At 44.7% G+C, this 20,704-nt stretch overlaps 1 protein-coding gene across 1 annotated transcript in view; it reads right to left on the bottom strand.

Annotated features, from left to right (window-relative positions):
• Positions 1–20,704, bottom strand: part of LOC125123424 (aldehyde oxidase 2) — a 94,182-nt gene that overhangs the window by 36,323 nt on the left and 37,155 nt on the right. Inside the window, exons 18-27 of the mRNA XM_047773184.1 lie at positions 20,096–20,210; positions 18,350–18,472; positions 14,178–14,274; positions 13,633–13,757; positions 12,483–12,616; positions 10,507–10,594; positions 7,728–7,814; positions 7,064–7,255; positions 3,700–3,927; positions 494–589 (exon numbers count right to left, since the gene is read on the bottom strand). Coding sequence (XP_047629140.1) covers positions 494–589; positions 3,700–3,927; positions 7,064–7,255; positions 7,728–7,814; positions 10,507–10,594; positions 12,483–12,616; positions 13,633–13,757; positions 14,178–14,274; positions 18,350–18,472; positions 20,096–20,210 — 1,285 coding nt within the window. The remainder of the gene's footprint in view (positions 1–493; positions 590–3,699; positions 3,928–7,063; positions 7,256–7,727; positions 7,815–10,506; positions 10,595–12,482; positions 12,617–13,632; positions 13,758–14,177; positions 14,275–18,349; positions 18,473–20,095; positions 20,211–20,704) is intronic.

Genomic DNA, 20,704 nt, shown 5'->3' with positions numbered 1-20,704 from the left:
GCTCAGTGGGTTAAGGATCCGGTGTTGCCATGAGCTGTGGTGTAGGTTGCAGACACAGCTCGGATCCCACGTTGCTGTGGCTCTGGCATAGGCCGGTGGCTACAGCTCCGATTCGACTCCTAGCCTGGGAACCTCCATATGCCGTGGGAGCGGCCCAAGAAATGGCAAAAGACAAAAAAAAAAAAAAGTCAAGATCTTTGGGTTTGTTTGCATTATTTACTCTCTCTTTTTTTTAAGGCTGCACCCGCAGCAAATGGAAGTTCCCAGGCTAGGGGGTGAATTGGAGCTGCAGCTACCAGCCTATATCACGGCCACAGTGACACAGGATCCTTAACTCATGGAGTGAGACCAGAATCGAACCCGCATCCTCATGGTTACTAGCTGGGTTCATTACCACTGAGCCTCAATAAGAACTCCCTCATTTACTCTAAAATTAGTGCCAGATGTCTATCATGTCAACAGTGAATAGAGAGATGAATTTTGTTTTTCTCACCTGTAGCATTTTGGTGTGAATACCTTGTCCCAGTTCGTTGCCTCCATGTGTGACCAATACAGACCCATCAGTGTAGATATGAACCAGTGCAGCTGCCTGGAGAAATAACCCAGAAAGCACAGCTTAGCACAAGTCAGCGTTCAGGAAGGTTCAATGTCAGACATAAGGTAGTGGAACAGCAGTCTCGTGGAGCAAGAAGGGTCAGAGGGGCAGGCTTTCCTGGTAGGATTCTGAAGCTTCATTCTGTTTCATGCTCAAGCTGCCTCTGAAGAACATTCCTATTTAAGAACCTGGTTTCAGTAGAGGTCCCTTTGGAAACCTGGGGATTGTGAATAGTGTTTCAACTATTGGAAAGTCACTCCCCTGCTTAAACTCTCTGGCTGCCCATGCACCCAACCGGCTCTATAAACATTTGTAAGTGCCTGCACCGGTTGTATGCCAACCTGTGCTCAGCTCCGGATAAGTCAAGATGAAGAAGGCATGGTTCTTCCTCAGCAGCTCACAACATAGTGGGGGCACAGGCTGGAGAGCAAGTCATTGTCATGTGGAATGTTCTGTGGGATCATGGATGTGGCAGAAGGGACCCTGGGAGAACAGATTCCAACAGCTTCTGCAGAGTCCAGGAAGGGTTCCCCTTGAGGGACAAGTGAATGGAATGGTGGCGGGAAGAAGGGTTTACCACTGGGCAAGGCGGGCTCTGTGCTACAACGCGAGGCCCTTTGGGATTTGGTCTCTTGAACTTTTCCTGATTCATCCCTGTCTTTTCCCTCTTTTGCTTCCAAGTCTGGCCCAATGGCTGCTTCTTCCTGGCTGCTCCCCAGCCTTCAGCCCCATACCCCTGTCTCTGTCTCCATGAAAGCCTGCCGGAACGCTTCTCGTTCCCCTCTGGGAAGAATGAGAGGCCCCTTTCTCTGCAGTTCCTCTTACAGGGGTGCCCTGGGTTGAATAGTGTTCCTTGCATCCCAAATCCATGTCCATCTGGAACCTCAGAATTATTTGGAAATAGAGTCTTTGCAAGTGCCATTAGTTAAGAGGTCACACTGGATTGGGCAGATCCCAAATTCATTGACTTGTGTCCCTATAAAAAGGTGATGTGAAGATGAAGCTGAGACTGGAGTTGTGCAGCTGTGAGCGGAGGAACCCCAGGAGCCACCGGCGGCTGGAAGAGGCGAGGAAGGACTCTTCCTTGGAGCCTTCGGAAGCAGCATAGCCTTGCTGAGCCCTGGATTTTGGACTTCCAGCCTCCACAACTGTGAGAGAATAAATCTGTTGTTTTAAGCCACCACATGCATGGTACTTTGTTACAACAGCCATGGGAAATGAATACTGTGGTGAGCTCTTCTGAGAGTCTCTGAAAGGAGGGGCAGCTGGTCTTGCTCGTCTCAGTCCTGCAGAGAACCTTGAGCCGGTCTGAATCACAGAGACACGAAATAAATGTCTGTTAAATTGGACGAATGGAAATGTGGTATTTTTCTTTCCGGGAGAAGGAGAAATTAGGACTTTATTCATGTCTGGAGCTGCCCGGAGGCCCAGGATGGCTTGGAGGAGCTCCGGGGCCTCAAAGCTTGTAGGTGCTAATAACAGGATTTATTCACGGTGGGCCTTTTGACTCCCTCTGAGCACAGTGCTTCTCAGACCTAATTTAGAGAGTAGGTGGTCCAGCTTCATGAGTCATCAGCTGACCTGGAATAACACACTTCAACTCCCAGCCAGAGTCCTACCTGCCAGAGGAGCCACAGCCCTGAGGGGGAGACTGGGATCTCCTGGGGAGGGGCTTAGGGCTGCCCTGGAGAGCACACAGCGTTCCGGGAACCCTGCCAGATCCTACATTCAGCATCTCATTGACTCCTCATCAGTCCTAGGAGAAAGGATTATTATTCTCATCTCGTAATTGGGGAAGCTGAGGCTCAGAGAAGTTGAATAACTTTTTTAATATCTCACAGCTGGCAAGTAGCAGGGCCGATGATTTCTCCACTCCAGTAGATTAGGGATTTGGGGCAACTGCTTTATTCTCTAAGAAGGATTTCCTTTGACAGGGCAGTTTTTGTGGTGCATGTATGCGTGCATGCGTGTGTGTGTGTGCGCGCGCATGCCTATCGCCTGCCAGTAGCTGGGTGTAAGTGAAAAAATACTTTCAATGATATATACAAAAGAGACCTAATGCATTTTCAGCTTTTAGATTTATATTTAGATGTAATGCATGTATGATTGTCCAGTTGTTGCGTTTCTGCTTTGGTGGGCAGCAATGGGAGGCAACAGCTTTTCCCAGTTTCCTAATGGCCTTCCTGTATGTGACCCACTGGAACTGCTGGGGACTTGTCTGTATGGGTCCTTGTGCTGCTGAATGGGCTCATCTCCATGCCGCTCTTCCTCTTCCCTTCTGGATGGGGTCTCTGAATGCCCCGCCTCTTCTTTTGCAAATCTACCTGGGAGGATTTTTTTTAAATAAGATTTTTATTTTTTCTATTATAGTTGATTTACAATGTTCTGTCAATTTCTGCTGTACAGCAAAGTGACCCAGTCACACACACACACACATATATACATTCTTTTTCTCACATTATCTTCCATCATGTTCCATCACAAGTGACTAGGTATAGTTCTCTGTGCTATACAGCAGGATCTCAGTGCTAATCCACTCCAAATGCAATAGTTTGCATCTACTAACTCCAAACTCCCAACCTGGGAGGAATTTTGGACTCTGCCATCCCCACTTCTCCTGCAGAATTGACACAAATTCCTGGGAGAGGTGGCTAGGAGAATAGCCGGCTGGTCGAGGCAAAATGAAATGACATCTCTGCCTCAGACTTAGGTGTATGGAGGAGCCCATTCCTGCCCAAGCTGTGAGACCACCGAGCACAGAAAGCATGGTGCCACGGGCCTTGGGGGCTCCTGTCCCCTTTTTGAACAGCGAGGGTTGGGGGGGTCAACGCTCCATCTTGGTAGTTTTGCTGCTGCGGGTCTCATGTTTGTCAATGTCGTTTTCTGCCCTTGAAGCAAACACAGCAGTGCATTTTCTCCTGCACTGTGTTGAAAGTGCCTGCAGAAGGGGGGCTGCTTAGGAGAGTTCTGTACCCTTCTCCCCAGTGCAGGGGAGAGGGGCTTAGGGCCCTGGGAAACGTGACGCTCATCCCAAGTCAGCACGAGCTGATTGGGCCCAGGGTGTGTCTGACACAAGGGTCACTAACCACACGTACGAGACTTACCTGATGATAGCTTGATGCAGCAAAGCCAACTGAAAACTTCATGGGGATCATAGCGATGCCTCTCTTCTTCCAGTAGTTCTTCTTATTGAACTCCTCGACTTGTATTCTTCGGCTGGGAAAGGAGGACGTGTCCTGACATTCGTTCCAACATCTTATTAGGGTCTCAGGGCTGAACGCTTGTTTGTAGATGGTTTTATCAACTGTTTTGTACATGTTTTTCTCCCTAACCTGAAGTGGATGGGAAATGGAGCCATAGTTATGATAAGACAGAAACTGACTGCGAAATAGAGACTTGAAAAGCCTCCCCACTAAAAGTGTAAACTTCTGTGAGGGGAAGACAGGGTCTTTTTTCTTTTTCTCTGAGCAGCACGTGCTTTCGAAGAAATAATGGGGGGGCGGGTATTTCTCATCTTGTTTTCTCTCTCTCTTTTTTTTTTCTTGTCTTTTTGCCTTTTCTAGGGCCGCTCCTACAGCATATGGAGGTTCCCAGGCCAGGTGTCTAATTGGAGCTGTAGCTGCCGGCCTACACCACAGCCACAGCAACACGGGATCCGAGCCGAATCTATGACATACACCGCAGCTCACGGCAACACCAGATCCTTAAGCCACTGAGCAAGGCCAGGGATCGAACCTGCAACCTCATGGTTCCTAGTCAGATTTGTTAACCACTGCACCACGATGGGAACTCCTTTCTTTCTTTCTTTCTTTCTTTCTTTCTTTCTTTCTTTCTTTCTTTCTTTCTTTCTTTCTTTCTTTCTTTCTTTCTTTCTTTCTTTCTTTCTTTCTTTCTTCCTTCCTTCCTTCCTTCCTTCCTTCCTTCCTTCCTTCCTTCCTTCCTTCCTTCCTTTCCTTCCTTCCTTCCTTCCTTCCTTCCTTCCTTCCTTCCTTCCTTCCTTCCTTCCTTCCTTCCTTCCTTCCTTCCCTCCTTCTTTCTTTCTTTCTGCCACACCCATGGCACATGGAAGTTCCCAGGCTAGGAGCTGAATCGGAGCTGCAGCTGCCAGACTATACCACAGCTCACAGCAACACCAGATCCACTGAGCGAGACCAGGGACTGAACCTGCATCCTCATGGATACTAGTTGGGTTTGTTACCAATGAGCCACAATGGGAACTCCTCCTCTCTTTTTCGATGCACCAATCAGGGTCTCTCCCTCCTGGAAGTGGAGGCAAGAGATAGTGACTGATCTGTGAAGGGCAGTGGGATGCATGGGCCTAAGGAGGCAGATTTTCCTTTTTTCCCTGCAAGGTTCAGAGGGTGGAGCAGAGTTGACAGGTAACATATTAAAACAAAGATTTACTGTCATAACTGAAGATTTGTTTTGCTAGAGAGGAAAAGCCTGCAGCTAGTGACAAATAGCAGACCTTCTCCAAGTCTTTCAATTGTCTTGGGAATGTGCTGTACAATCTTTAAAAAAATGTTTTTGTGTATGGGTATGTCTTATCCTAGCAACTTGCAACATCTGACAAAGAAGGAGAGCCCAGCGAGATATGCTCAGGGTGCTTCATTATCCCCAGCTATTCAAATGACAATAAAAGAATTATGATTGTAGATACATGGGAACAATACTATCTGGTTTATGAAAACAAATGTTTTCATGAATGCTAGCTCATTTAATTCTTGCAGGCATGCTGTGAGGTGAATCTATTGTCCTCATTTTCTTGATAAAGAAACTGAGCCACAGAGAGGCAGCCTCTAATTGTTCCACTGGCCCAGACTACCTGTCCATTCTCTGTGCTCTTATTCTTCAAGGTATATCTCAAGTGTCATCTTCTCCAGAACGTTCTGCCTGCCGTCCCTCCCCCAAGCCAATGTGATGTCTTCTTCCTTTGGATGCATAGAAATGTGACTTCTTTTAGGATAACCACTGTCTCCCTTGTTCAGTAGTCGGGTGTTCCCCTGTGTGCCGGAAGCACGCCGACAATCACGAATCACAGACCTAGTGGTCTTCCCCGTTGAATTTAAGGACACAGGGGATCAAAGACATGGACAGTCTTTGCTGGATCAGAGGGTCCATACTGGGGAAGGATGGGATGGAAGTGGAAAAAGCAGGCTGGGATCTGCTTGGAATGTGTGAGGAGTAGAAGAGTGTATCAATAGTTATCTCATGTGCCAGTGGCTGCCTCTCTTTGGTCTGGCTTATCATACACACTGAGTACCTTCTGGGATCTTGCACAAAATATTTTTGTAGGGCATTCTCTCTCTCTCTCTTTTTGTCTGCGCCCATGGCGTGTGGAAGTTCCCAGGCCAGGTACTGAACCTGTGCTACAAAAGTGACCTGAGCCACAGCAGTGGCAACATGGGATTCTTAACCTGCTGAGCCACCAGGGAATTCCTGGAGGGCATTCTTTTGGCAGTATCTCTCAAAAGTTTCCAAGGATCAGCAATTCCATTTCTGTAAGTTTATTCTACAGACATATACAAGAGGGCAAAGATATAACCTTGGTACTTCTGTACCAATGCCATTTTAAAAGCAAAAAATAGGTAGCAAACTGAATGCATATCAATAGTGGAGTGGCTAAATAAATTACAGTACATGCGTATTACATAGTACTAATCAGTCACGAAAATGAATGAAATAGATGATTCTACCAACAGGAGAAGATGGTCATGGCATATTGTCATGCAGAAAAATAAGGCGCAGAATTGTGTTTATTATGGTCTCATTTTAGTAAATAACCACATATGCTCACATATGCACCACATATTAATGTTTATGTATGCATATATAAACATATGGGTGGGTAAACATAGAGAAAGGACTAGAACAATCAATAACAACAGTTATCCTGGACCTGTAGGGATGGCAGATGCAAAAGCGGATGTTCATTTTTTACTGTAATACCTTCAGTATGGTTTGAATTTCAGAAAGAGTAATTTCGTATAAGTTAAAAAAAAAAAAAGAAAGGAGTTCCCTTTGTGGCACAGTGGAAACAAATCTGACTACGAACCGTGAGGTTGCAGGTTCAATCCCTGGCCTCTCTCAGTGGGTTAAGGATCCAGTGTTGCCATGAGCTGTGGTGTAGGCCGCAGACGTGGCTCGGATCCCGAGTTGCTGTGGCTGTGGGGTAGGCCGGCGGCTGCGGCTCTGATTCAACCTTTAGCCTGGGAACCTCCATATGCTGTGGGTGGGGCCCTAAAAAGACAAAAGCCAAAAACGAAAAAGACAAAAAAAGAAAATCATTGTATAAGGAGGGAAACTGTTAGGGAGGTGGGTTCTTTCAGGTTGCCCTTAAATTCTCTCGAATTCTGAGCCAGGGCTAATTTGTGTGGTTCTTCCAGGCTGTTTTCCTTGGGCAGCTGGTCGCCCCCCCCCCATCTGATTCTTCCGCAACCTTGGTTAGGACTCTGATCACAACCTTACCTCTTCTGGCAGAAGGCCACATTTGGCTGCCACAGCTGTGATGCAGGATTCTGTCACCAGGGTTCCTTGTGGGAAGCCGAATCCGCGAAAGGCTGTGTTGGACGGTAAATGTGTCAGGCATGCACGGCCCCGGAGTCGGAGGTTGTGGATTTTATATGCATTTTCCAGCTTCAGTATAAGAAATTCTGTCACCTAAAATCAAAGGAGATAGTCACATATATTGAACAGCACTTTTTTCTTTTTTTCGAAAAGTGAAGTACGGAGTTGAATTGCTTGTGGGACTGGGCAAGTACTTGAAGAAACTGTTCCTTAGAGACTCATCTAGAAATTATTATTATTATATACATATTTTTTGTCTTTTTGCCATTTCTTGGGCTGCTCCCGCGGCATATGGAGGTTCTCAGGCTAGGGGTTGAATCGGAGCTGTAGAAGCTGGCCTACGCCAGAGCCACAGCAATGCAGGATCCGAGCCGCGTCTGCGACCTATACCACAGCTCATGGCAACGCTGGATTGTTAACCCACTGAGCAAGGACAGGGACCGAACCCACAACCTCATGGTTCCTAGTCGGATTCGTTAACCACTGCGCCATGACGGCAACTCCTCATCTAGAAATTCTGCATTCTGTTCACCAACAAGGATGTGCCGGTTGCTGATGCACATACCTGCTCCGAGTCATCCAGCATGCACCCTCCGTTAATGAAGCACTCAATGTCCAGAGCTTTGATTCGCCCGCTGTTCATGAATCCCACCTGTCACCAAATGATGGACATTTTACCATGTGTTTACAATTCACAGCCCAGCTCTTCCATGAAGATAGACCACCCCTGTTTGCTCTGGGGTGGACCACGTCTGGACATTCCCTAGTTTTTCAGTGCTTGGCTGACAAAGATGTTCTCTGACCTGAATTTTGCTGAGCCCTTGGCTTTCATCATGTAATTTTCTGGCTTCACAGTCAGCATGGAATCTAAAGTCCTTGCTGGTCTCCTGGCATATAATGGCTACCCTCTTCTTCCTTTTTTGTGGAAGATTCTTCTTCACTTTGGACTGATTTTCCTTGTAATTTAGTCTGTGGGTCCCCCCTCTGGAAAAGTCTCTGGAATTCCAGAGTGTGTTGGGATGAATTACAGGGCATCATTTTTTTGGGGAAGCTTCTGAGGTTGGGGAATGGGCACTGGGAGGTCCACCTGACTCTCTCATCTCACTGAGCTCTCCATGAAGTACTTTGTCATTGATGGAGGATCTAACACATGCAAGCTAGTGCTGCTGTTCCTCCTGGAACTTACTGAAGGCAACTTGCATTTTTCTGAAATTGCCACTAAGTGCACTAGATGAACTACCACCAGGTTCACCTAGACTAGCTGCCACTAGCCCTACTCACCTAGACCATTTCGTCTGCACAGCCCAGATTGAAACAGCAAAATTCCCACTCCCTAGGGTAGTTCTACCCAAAAAGAATTGGCCCTGGTCTCCTTGCCTTTCTGAAAACAGGGATAAATACATTGATGGACCCACTTTCCTATATGGTTCTTATCATCTACGCCAAGGAAAATGTTGGATAATACATCAGAGAAGTTAAAAATGTAGCAAAATACACAATTTCAGAATTTGCGGTAATTTTGACAAATGCTAGGCTGAAGTTTGCCTTTGACTTTTCATGAAGAAAGGACTGCTAAGTAACGTAGTATCATAAATGAGGGAGCAGAGAGACTCAAACTGTTCAGTGCGAGCTTTTCAAGAATTTTGAAAGAATCTATTCACAGATAAACCTTATGTTAATTTACAAATAGTTCTAAATAATCAAAGAAATTTGGTTAGCTAGGTTTGCATGAGGATACACACACATTAGAATATTGGAAGTAAAATTATATTTATTTAAAAATAAAATTTGTTTTTAAAAAATATCTGATTATTTTTTATTTTGTTTTTTATTTTTATTATTATTTTTGGGGGTCTTTTTTGCCTTTTCTAGGGCCACTCCCATGGCATATGGAGGTTCCCAGGCTAGGGGTCTAATTGGAGCTGTAGCTGCTGGCCTACACCACAGCCACAGGAACATGGGATCTGAGCCATGTCTGCAACCTACACCATAGCTCACGGCAACGCCAGATCCTTAACCTACTGAGCAAGGCCAGGAATCGAACCCCAAACCTCATGGTTCCTAGTCAGATTCGTTAACCACTGAGCCATGATGGGAACTCCTGATTATTTTTTAAAACTATATTTTGTATTACTCTAATTACCAACATATTTATAGTCTAGAACCATCTTTTAGTATAGTTTAGTACCCTTTTTTTACCAGCACTAAAACAGTCTCATAACTGTGATATAATTGAAAGCTGATTTATAATCTAGGCCAAAGCCAGAACTCAACAACCATCATAACACCAATTGGCACAATCCCAGCGTATGCCTCTACCTTTGCTCTGGGGCCTGGAAGATAATAATAGTGGTGAGTATTTAGTTCTTTTTTTATTTTAAAGTGGCTAAAAGATTTAATGGCCAACTATGGTTCTTTCTCTCTAATTATAAAAATTACCAATGCCAATGGAATAAATAGAATTGTTCTGTGTGGTATGGAAAGCCTTGGCTTTAGTAATACTAAGAATACAATCATTTAGTACTCTTAAGGCAATGACAAAATCAGACAGAAAATTTAGCTATGTATATGCTATAAGCAATTCCCAAATAAAGCATGTTAGATAGAGAAACATTACATTGGAACTGTCCTAATAACTCAGTCATGAATTTGAAAAGTAGTATTGCTGTCAAATAGATCCCAGCAATTATTTTTAATAGTGTTTTCTATAGTTGGATAAAAATGCAATGAATGTGGCTTGAAACAATGTTAAATTATTTCCCTGGGGGTTTGGGGTGAAAATCTTCTAAAATTAGGTTGTGATGATGGTTGTACAACTATAAATATAGTAACATTCATTGAATTATTTAAAAAATTATTTCACTAGTTAGTAGATTCTTTTTTCCTATTGACGAAGAGCTTTTAAGACATTTTCATAACCATTTGGTACAAACATTTATAAAGGTGGTCAAATTGTTTCCAAACATTTCTACTGAAAAATAATATTTCTATTGTCAAGAAGTTTTGGTATAACAATGTTTGTAGTGGATTTCTTTATTTCTTTTCTTTTTTTGTCTTTGGGGAAGCACTAACATAAATCCTATTCCTTCAACAGTATTTTTATCATTATTGGAAATTGTATCTTTATCATTCGACGTCTTCATAACTCTATACTAGATTTTCTAAAAGTTCCTTGTAAAATGTTGAGTATTCAAATATTTTAATATTTAACTATTTATTAAATATTTAATAATTTAGATGCTAAGTTTATTGTTTTTCGAATTTAGTAAAATCAGAATAATAGAAAAGGATAAAACCATTCAAATAAAATGAAGTGCTTTAGTATTTTCATCTTTAATACTTACTTTATATTTTCCAAATAATGGATGTCTTCCCCCAGTTATTAACATATCATCTTCACGATCAAGAACAAGACGGATGGGGTGACCAGTTCTAAAGAAAACAAATTTTAGATTCTTCATCCCTCCCACTCAACCATCCATCCATCCATCCATCCATCCATTTATCAATCCTCTCATTCAACAATCTACCCACCCATTCGTCTATCCACCCTCCTACCTACACACTCAACTATTCATTTAACCATCCACTCATCACTTATATATTCATGAGTACATATGATGTGCCAGGCACTGATATGAATTGACATTTGACTAAATTACTAATATCCCTGTGTTCTATAATTCCATGTTTGGAGATCTAGCCAAAAGGGATGAATGCCATATGTGAGTTAACTAATATTCTTACGGCTTCAAATTTGACCCTTACCCAGATCCATATATTTTGCATATCTCCGTCACTAGTTACCAAGTATAAAGAGTGTGAACAGATACATGCAAACTTAACAGGACAACTGAAAAACAAGGCCAAGTACATGGCCTAGGACATCTAGGATAAAATCTTCATTTTTGCCCAAGTTGCTGTGTTTGGCTAAGTTGGGCCCTTAGGTAGTTAGGAGATTCAGGCTTTCTGTTTGTCTAGAGCAGAGCTTCCCAGACTCTGGAGTGCAGAAGAATCATCTGGAGTGCTAGTGAAATGCAGATTCTTGGGCTTAGCACTAGGGCCCTGATTCAATAGGTTGAGAGGGGCCCCAGAATCTGTACTTCCCTGTGATTCTGATGCAGGTGTCTTCAGGTACGTGTTGAAATCCACGATTCTAGCCCAGGGTTTCCTGGTCTTTAATGATGAGGACCACCTGGAGCATCAGTTAAATGCATAGTTTCCAGGTGCATCCCCTGGTGATTCTTCTTCAGTGGGGTCTGGGAAGGGGAGGCAGGAATTTGTACAAGCCCAGGAAACTCTCATCATCAGCAGTTTGAGAACACTGCTCTGGGGACCACTTAATGCATGGCAGACGTTGCGGCCTAAGGTGCTTGTTGCCACACTTGCCTGAACAGCGGAACCACTGGGGAAGTTTTAAAACAGACTGATGCCTGGGTCAATATGGGGCAGCCTAGCTGTTGGATTTAAATGCTCCCCAGATGATACTAATGTGCAGTCATGTTTGAGAGGTCTTAAATGTAGAAAGCCTGGTGGGATTACGATGAATTCATTATCCCTTGCTGAGTTCTGGGTGGTTGTGAACAGAGAGAGTTTCATGATGGAGAAAACTGGGGATGGGATTCAGATCCTGCCTTTTCCCACCTCTCATTGCAAAACTTGCCCCATATCTGAGTGCTTTGGGATCTCTGAAGTACAGGAAAATTGTCAAAGGAAGCAGGACCTTTGAACTTTGCAGGCTGATTGGAGCTATGACATAGTAATCAACAGCCATAAAAATAGATCAAGGAATAGAAAAGCCAGCACCATGAAGGAGCAAGACTTCTGATTGAGGTTAGCACAAGAGCTCTTGTGGAGGATGTCACATGTCCACTGAGCACACACTGAAGAGCCAGCTCAGGTGCAGGGAGGCAGCGGATGGGAGAATTTTCCCCTCACCCCATCCTGTCTGCAGCCGAGGGTAGAAAGGAAAAGTGGGGGAGCAGCCTCCCTCCTGGCACGCCACCTGGGCAGGTGCCTTGCCCCACCCCCAAATGGGTCATCTTCTCTGAAGCTCAGGGATGTGCAGCCTTAGCGGTAGAGGTGTTGCACTCATAATACGGCTTTTCCTCTTAAGAGCAAACTAGACTATTCAAAGTTCTGTGTGCATCTGAGTTTCCCAATAACTCCAGGAGGGTGGGTAGTATTACCTATAATTATAAAGAAAAAGAAACAGGAGGCTGAGTTGCCCAAAGACCCTCAGGTGGTTATGACAGCAGCCCAAGTGCCTCTCAACTCTCTCTGTGCATTTCACCTCCTCCGTGTCTCCAAGTGCACTTACTTGATGGCGCCCACAGCGGCAATAGCCCCGAATACAGCTGGTCTTCCCACCTTCCCGCCAAAACCTCCACCTACTCGTTTTACATGACAGGTGATCCTGTTGATGGGGATGTTTAAAGTAGAGGACACCGTTTTCTGTAAAAGGTCGGTAATGGGAAAGTTTTACAAGAGTGAAATGGCAAAGAAGGTTTCTGCTTTCCACATCCCAGCAAAATTCATCCGCATCTGCTGTCAGTAAAAAACCAAACGATATAATCTGACTTCGTTGCGTGGAGCTCTGTTGAATTCGTAAACATTGTTAATCTTCAGAGATCAGACTTTCCAGCAGAGAAATGGTATTTTCCAAAAGGGAAACTGTCAGAGTCCTGGATTCCTGTCAGAAGCTGGAGTCTAGCCAGATGCCTACACCTAACGTCCCAGCAAGGTGAAAACCAGTGAATTCCTGACAATCTATTGAAGAAGAACATATGTTTGCAGCTAAAACCTGGAGCGCTTTGTGACTGCGGATGAAAATGTGCTATAAAGGAGTTCCTGTTGTGGCTCAGTGGTAACAAACCCGACTAGTATTCATGAGGACACAGGTTTGATCCCTGGTCTTGCTCAGTGGGTTAAAGATCTGGCATTGCCGTGAGCTGTGGTGTACTACAGGTTGCAGATGTGGCTCGGATCCCGCGTTGCTGTGGCTCTGGCATAGGCCGGCAGCTACAGCTCTGATTCAACCCCTAGCCTGGGAACCTCCATATACCATACCCGCAGCCCTAAAAAGTAAAAAAAGAAAAAAAAAGTGCTATAAAGTGATGTGTTTATTCCAAAGGTTACCCATAATGATTGCTTTAGGGTGAAAGAAAGCGCAGAAATAACTGTGTCGTTATCCAGTCAAACACGGCAGGTGATCCTGTGATTACATTTTAATGTGATCCTGTGATTACATTTAAGCATGAAGCCAGTGGATAGACTCTTTAAACTGAAGGTGACTGGCTGTTCTTTCATGTACCTGACAAGATCAGAAAACATTAAAAAAAAAAAAAAAAGGTTCTGAGGTTTTAGCTGCTCTGATGATTCTAAGATGCTGCAAGTAAAACGGCGGCCAGCTCTGAGTGGAAGTCATGATGGAATTAGGACTTAGGAGGTGGGGGGATCCTGGACCTCACCTGCACGTGGGCTGGATCCTGTGTTGACACATAAATGTCCAGTTCTTTGTCCTCGGTCTTTGGAATAACAAGCACTCTCTGCGTTTCCATGTAAAAGTGTTCCTGTCCGCCCACGTGGACCTCTCCTGTGAAGTGCAAGCACAGGGAAATGCCTGGAGGTGTGTGCTGGTTGGAAATTCAAAAGCAAGCGAGACGTGGGACCGGCCAGCTGGACGTGTCCTGACCAGGGAACAGATGGCTCAGGCAGTTGTCCTGTGACGACAGAGGCCATCTGTTTCAGAGACTGTAGCTCTGGATAACAAGTTGAAAGTGTTTGCTGCTGTTTTTACCTCTGTCCTTGACTGCTCCAAGTCTCAGGAGTTTTTCTTCTATTGATTCTGTTGCTCCCTGCCCCCTGCCCCCCAAAGCAACACACACACAATCTGGAAGGAGGCAGAGTGCCAAGACCCGAGAGGCTGGTCCTTCTGAGAGGAAATCACATGCTCTCCACGTCTCTTCAGAAGAGAATTGCACCAAGATTCTGGAAAGGATCTCGAGTCATTTACCTTCAACAATTTGATCGACGTTTTCAAATGCCTCCTCCATGTTTCCTTGTTCAAGTTTTTTTTCAGGGCACAGAAATGAGTTGTGTTTTATGGCATCCTGAGTGACAGGAAAAAAAACAAACACCAAAGCCAATTCTTTTTATTGTTTTTGTCCACTGGCAATTTTTTCTTACTCAAAAGCCAATACACTCTCGAAAACTGCTGTCTGCTAGGACATATGAAAGGAGCCAGAGAAGCAATGGAGGATATCCTAGAGCAGCAGGCTCACCGCAGAGATGAGACAGCAGAGGAACCGCCTTCTAAATTGCAGAGAAAACCAACACGGATTGGAGGAACGTTAAGTATTGAGGTCTGGGGAAGTTCCCATCGTGGTGCAGTGGTTAACGAATCCGACTAGGAACCATGAGGTTGCGGGTTCGGTCCCTGGCCTTGCTCAGTGGGTTAACGATCCGGCGTTGCCGTGAGCTGTGGTGTAGGTTGCAGACTCGGCTCGGATCCCACGTTGCTGTGGCTCTGGCGTAGGCTGGCAGCTACAGCTCCGATTAGACCCCTAGCCTGGGAACCTCCATATGCTGCAGGATCGGCCCAAGAAATAGCAAAAAAAAAAAAAAAAAAAAAAAAAAAAAGAATTGAGGTCTGGGGACACTAGGGGGGGTCCAGGATGAGAAATACTCATTCTCACTTCAGTGTGGATCGCCAGGGAAGAGGTAATGGGTCCAAAGGAAAAATGAGTGTGGTTTGTGTCCTTTTTCCACCCCCTGCCCGCTCCCTGAAGAAAAATGCTTGTGTCAGACTTAGGGAGCTCATGTATGGGAATGAGACTGTGTTGGGGGTTGGAGGGGGGACTCAAGTTCTAAGGCATCCCTGGGGCAAGAAAGCCCAACAGACACGGTAGACAGTTTGTTCATTTCTTTGAGTATTTGGCATATCTCATGAGGGCCTTTCTAGCCCTTTGCTCAGTTTTTTTTTTTTTTTTTTTTTTTTTCCGTTACAGTACTATGAAATGATGTGTGAAGGCTGGAAGCCATCTGGTTCTGAGGTTGTGTGGATTGACCTACTGACAGCTGATTCTGCTTAATCTCTTTTTCTTCCTTTCTTTCTTTCTTTCTTTCTTTTTCTTTCTTTCTCACCTTTTTAAGGCGCACCCATGGCACATGGAAGTTCCCAGGCTAGAGGGTGAATAGGAGCTGCAGCTGCCGGCCCACACCACAGCCACAGCAATGCAGGATCCTAGCCGCATCTTCGACCTACACCACAGCTCATGGCAATGCCAGATCCTTAATCCACTGAGCAGGGCAAGGGATAGAAACGAGTCCTCAGGGATACTAGTCGGATTTGTTATCACCAAGCCACAGTGGGAACTCCGATCCTGCTTAATCTTTATGTGTTTTCTGTACTTCACAACGGCATCCGCCTCCTGTGTTCTAACTCTCTAGTGGCCTTAAGTCCATACTTTTCTTGCTAACGATGAGAATGAGAATGAGAGCAGCTACTATTTATTGGGTGCTTATTTTGTGTCAAATACTGCACAATATACAATGTATTTGCATGTGTTCTTGCACGAATTCTGTTATCCTCTCCATTTTCCAGATGAAGAAACTGAGCTTAAAAGGAGGTTAAAATAACTTTCTCAAAGATATGTTTCAAATAAGTGATAGAGGCAGCTTTCAAGCCTGGGCCTACTTTTGAGAAACATTTTGCTTAATAAGGAATACCTGATTTCTCAAAGCAGCAGGAAGTGGACAATATAGTTGAAATTTCCATTTTTTTTTGCTAAACCAAGATCTCAATAGGTCACCTTAGTACACGTGGAAGTATGTACATGTGTCCCAAGGCAGTGTAATCTTACTATAATATATGCTATACTCAGCAAGCACTAACTAGGTGCCAGGCACTGTTCTAAGTGCTTTACATGTATTAACTCATTTAGTCTCACAACAACCTGATATGTAGGTATTAATATTATTATTACCTTCATTTTACAGATGAGGAAACCATGGCACAGACAAGTTAGGAAATTTGCTCAAGGTCACACAGTTAGGGAGTAGTATAGCCAGGATTTGAACCTGGCAGTTTGGTTCTAGAATCTGTGCTTTCAACCAGTCCACTACACAGTTTCTTATATATATAGTCATATGAATGAATGGATGAATAAGTATTGATATATATGACTCTTCTTTTATTTACTTGCCTTCACAAGAGAATTTTATTTTTGGCCACATCCTCAGCATGTGGAAGCTCCCGGGCCAGGGATCAAACACGAGCCACAGCAGCAACACCAAGCTGCTGCAGTTACAATGCCAGGTCCTTAACCCACTGTGTTGCAAGGGAACACCACAAAATAATTTTTTTGCTGACAAAAAATAGGTAGACAGTCCTATTCTGAGGATACTCTAGAGCTCTAAATATTCTGAGTCCCAAAATGTTTCACGTGTGTGTCTTCTGCAGGACATTTCCCCCTTTTGGAAATGGAATTGGAGGTGAAAGTTCAAAAACCCTTATTAGGATTTCAGTGCAACTCTAGGAAAGGAAGTGAGCCAAGAAAAATGGCCTGAACTTCTTATAAACTTGATGAAATGGGAATTTGGAACAGAGTTGACTTAGTTTAGAAAAAATAAGAGAAATGACCTTTTAAACACTTTGAATATTGAGCAAATTGTACCTTTTAGGTACCTTTAAAAAAATCTTCAAATGGTTCACTAGGGCCTTTGAAAAAATGTTGTTTTCTTTCACGAGCAAAGAAATAAGTAAGGTTTTCCCAACTCAATTGCTATGAACTTATCCTTCATCGAATTAGAACCTGGGAACCCCAGTCCACATTTGAATTTCTTTTTTTTTTTTTGTCTTTTTGCTATTTCTTGGACCGCTCCTGAGGCATATGGAGGTTCCCAGGCTAGGGGTCTAATCGGAGCTGTGGCCGACAGCCTACGCCAGAGCCACAGCAACGCAGGATCCGAGCCGCGTCTGCAACCTACACCACAGCTCATGGCAACGCCGGATAGTTAACCCACTGAGCAAGGGCAGGGACCGAACCCGCAACCTCATGGTTCCTAGTCGGATTCGTTAACCACTTCGCCACGACGGGAACTCCTGAATTTCTTAATCTAAATTCATTATTTTTGCTGCAAGTAGCCTTTGCATTCCATCATCTAGATCCAGCAATGAGGATGGAAATTTCTGTGGAATTCCACCACAAAAGTCCCTCTGCTTTTGGGGTCCACCTTGAAAAGATTATTGTTCCCAATATCATTCTCCCCCCTTTCCTCAAGTAATCCCCAATTTCTAGTGGACACTTGGCCACCTAGAATGAAATCTACACTTCCCAGCTCCCCTTTCTCGGTGGGTTGGGTGTGGCATATGACTCGTTTCTGACCAACAAGATGTAGGAAGATTCTGTGTAACTTCTGGGAAGTGTCCTGAAAGGGAGGAGTTATGTTTTTCTTCATCGCCTCATTCTGTCTGCTGACTGAATATAGACTCAATGGCCAGACTTCAGTAGCCATTGTGGACTAATGACCTGGAGAATAGAAACCACACAGGATGGAGCTACCTGATACAGGGAACCCAGATCCCTGACACTAGAACCCCAAGTTGGGGTTCTTACCTGGGACTCGCCATTTCTAGACTTTTTGAATGTGAGAGAGAAAGGAACTTCTATTTTCTCCTGTTTCTTGGAGCCAAAGCTAATTTTAATTCGTGTTAAGTAATACCTTCCAGAGAAACCTGATTTTTCCAGAGCAAACCAGTGACAAGAAAAAAGCAGAGCCCCGAATTAGCCTCACAGTAAAGTGTTTACAAAGGTGGGTAAAACATCATAAATCAACTAAATTTAGTTTTTAAAAAAGTGGAAAAAAAAGTTTACAAAGGGACTTTTTTTTTTTTTTTTTTTTGCTTTTTAGGGCTGTACCTATGGCATATGGAAATTCCCAGGCTCAGGGTCGAATTGGAGCTACAACTGTTGGCCTATACCAGAGCCTCAGCAGCATGGGATCCAAGCTGGGTCTGTGGTCTACACAGCAAAGCTGCATCCCCAACCCACAGAGCGAGGCCACGGATTGAACCTGCATCCTTATGGATTCTAGTTGGATTCATTTCTGCTGTGCCACGGAGAGAACTCCTGCAAAGGGACTTAGGATTTTACAAGTCATCATAGAAACCCAGTGCCTGCTTACCTCGATGGTGATAATTACAGGCTCCAGCTCTTCATAGGTTATCTTTATCTTTTCACTTGCACGCTTTGCCTGTACATCTGTTTCTGCAACCACAGCACAGATGATCTGGCCCACGCAAAGTACCTGCAGAAAGCACATGCTTGAAGCAGGTGGGAAATTCTGCATAGAAGTACAGTTAGTGCAAACTTATCAATAGCAGGTGTCTTAGTTATCACTGCTGAACAGTGATAACCACACTGGAGTTGTATTCAACTACCTGGGCTCGGCTAAAAAGATTTTCTTTTAGGAGTTCCCATCGTGGCTCAGCAGAAACGAATCTGACTTGTAGCCATGAGGACACAGGTTCGATCCCTGGCCTCAATCAGTGCATTAAGGATCCGATGTTGCTGTGAGCTGTGGTGTAGGTCATAGATGTGGCTCAGATCCCACATTGCTGTGGTTCTGGCGTAGGCCAGTGGCTACAGCTCCGAATGGACCCCTAACCTGGGAACCTCCATATGCCATGGGAGTGGCCCAAGAAATGGTTGAAAGACAAAAACAAACAAAAAAAAAGAGGTAACTAAGGTAGTGATGTCTTGGGGGGTGGGGGTCGGGCTTTAATTCCATACGGCTGGTGTCCTTATAAGAAGAGGAAGAGATACGAGGGAGGCTCCCGTACAGAGAAAAGGCCAAGTGAGAACATGGGAGGAGGAGGGCATGTGCAAGCTGGGAAGAATGGCCTTGGGAGAAACTTGCCAACACCTTGACCTTGGACGCCTACTGCATGGCATATGGAGCTCCCAGGCCAGGGATCAGCTCTGAGCCACAGCTTTGAACTAAGCCACAGCTGTGGCAACATGGGATCCCCGACCCACTGTGCTGGGCTGGGGATTAAACCCTTTGTGCCACAGTGGGAGCGTCTAAATTTCTGTGTTTTGAGGCCACCCAGTCTGTAGTTTTGTTACTACCGCCTGAGCAGATAACAAAGCTCCTAAATCTTAGTCAACCTTATCTGGAGCTCAACCAAAGAGCAGTGATTGGTTCCATGGCTGGAGGAGAAAGGGTCTGTGCGGGACTCACTGAGATGCGACAAAAGTGGCTAACACCTCCTGAGAGCCTTCACACGCTAAGCACTGCTGTGAGCACTTGCTTGTATTAGCTCATTTAAATCCACAACAATGCAATGAGGTGGGTGCTAGGACTAGGTCCATTTTACAGGTGATGATACACAGCTACTGAGTAGCCACGTGAGAACATGAACCAAGGTAGCCTGGCTCCGAAAGCAAGTGCTCACTGAATGACTGCAGAATTGAATGAAAAGGTCAAAGATGACGCTAGCAACTTTATTAAAAATAGAATATGTGAAGGTCCGGGGGCGGTGGCAGGGAGACGGTTCAGGAAGGGAGAGAGTTTGGTATAAATACCAGGGAGTGATGGTCTATTTGTACTCTGTTTCTAGATTTTTCAAGGATTTCTGTCCTGACACCCGTCATTTCCTGCATGTATTCTTCAAATAAGAGTAATCGACTCAAGAGCATGCAGTGGGGGAACTAGGACTTGTAGTTTTTCTGCAACAAATTTCCTTTTTGCTATGGTATTTCCTGATTCCAGATGGGTAGGTCCATCTGAATAAAGGCATCAGGAAGAGTTGGCATGTCTACCCCCTAGGGGCAGAGAGGGCTGGGAGGGCATGGGAAGCCGCCTGGAGGGGGCACCTTGGGGATTAGATGCCCAAAGTCACATGGGAAGGTATGTTCTGAACCTCACCTCATCTACAGCCAACAACTTGTCACCTTCAGCACCGTTGCTGCCTGGAATGTCCTCAGCTCTTATCACATCAATCACCCCTGGTAGTTCAAGGGCCTCAGACAGATCAATTGATCTGAAAGAGAGAAATATTTAAGAGGTAGGAATCAGCAAGCTTTGAGGGCCCCGCAGATGAGGGAGGGGCAGAGCATGGGTGAAAATCAAAATATATAACAACTGATGGAGCCACTGTAGACTCTGACCAATCAGAGCTGACCTACCATAGAGCAGGGTCTGGGGGTGCCCTGCTGGGTTGAGGGCAACATGGCAGCTACCTCAAGGGGAAACGGGCGAGCAACGTGGCTGTGGCAAGGGGTGTCCTTAGGAAGCTTACGACAGTGGCCATTTACCATTTAGCAATGAGGGAGGTCGGTGTTTTTATCTCCAGCTGAATATCAGTCCTGCTCAGAGTTACTACTTTCAGCCTTGCCTGAGGCTGCAGCAGGCAGATAAGGTGTTTCCAGATTAGAGAAAGCAGGGGGCTCATCATTGTGACTTTCTTTCTTTCTTTCTTTCTTTCTTTCTTTCTTTCTTTCTTTCTTTCTTTCTTTCTTTCTTTCTTTCTTTCTT

The sequence above is a fragment of the Phacochoerus africanus genome, chromosome 3 (assembly GCF_016906955.1).
Source record: "Phacochoerus africanus isolate WHEZ1 chromosome 3, ROS_Pafr_v1, whole genome shotgun sequence".
Taxonomy (NCBI): Eukaryota; Metazoa; Chordata; class Mammalia; order Artiodactyla; family Suidae; genus Phacochoerus; species Phacochoerus africanus.
The sequence above is the reverse complement of the archived record's forward strand: the minus strand, read 5'-3'. Positions and strand labels throughout refer to the sequence as shown.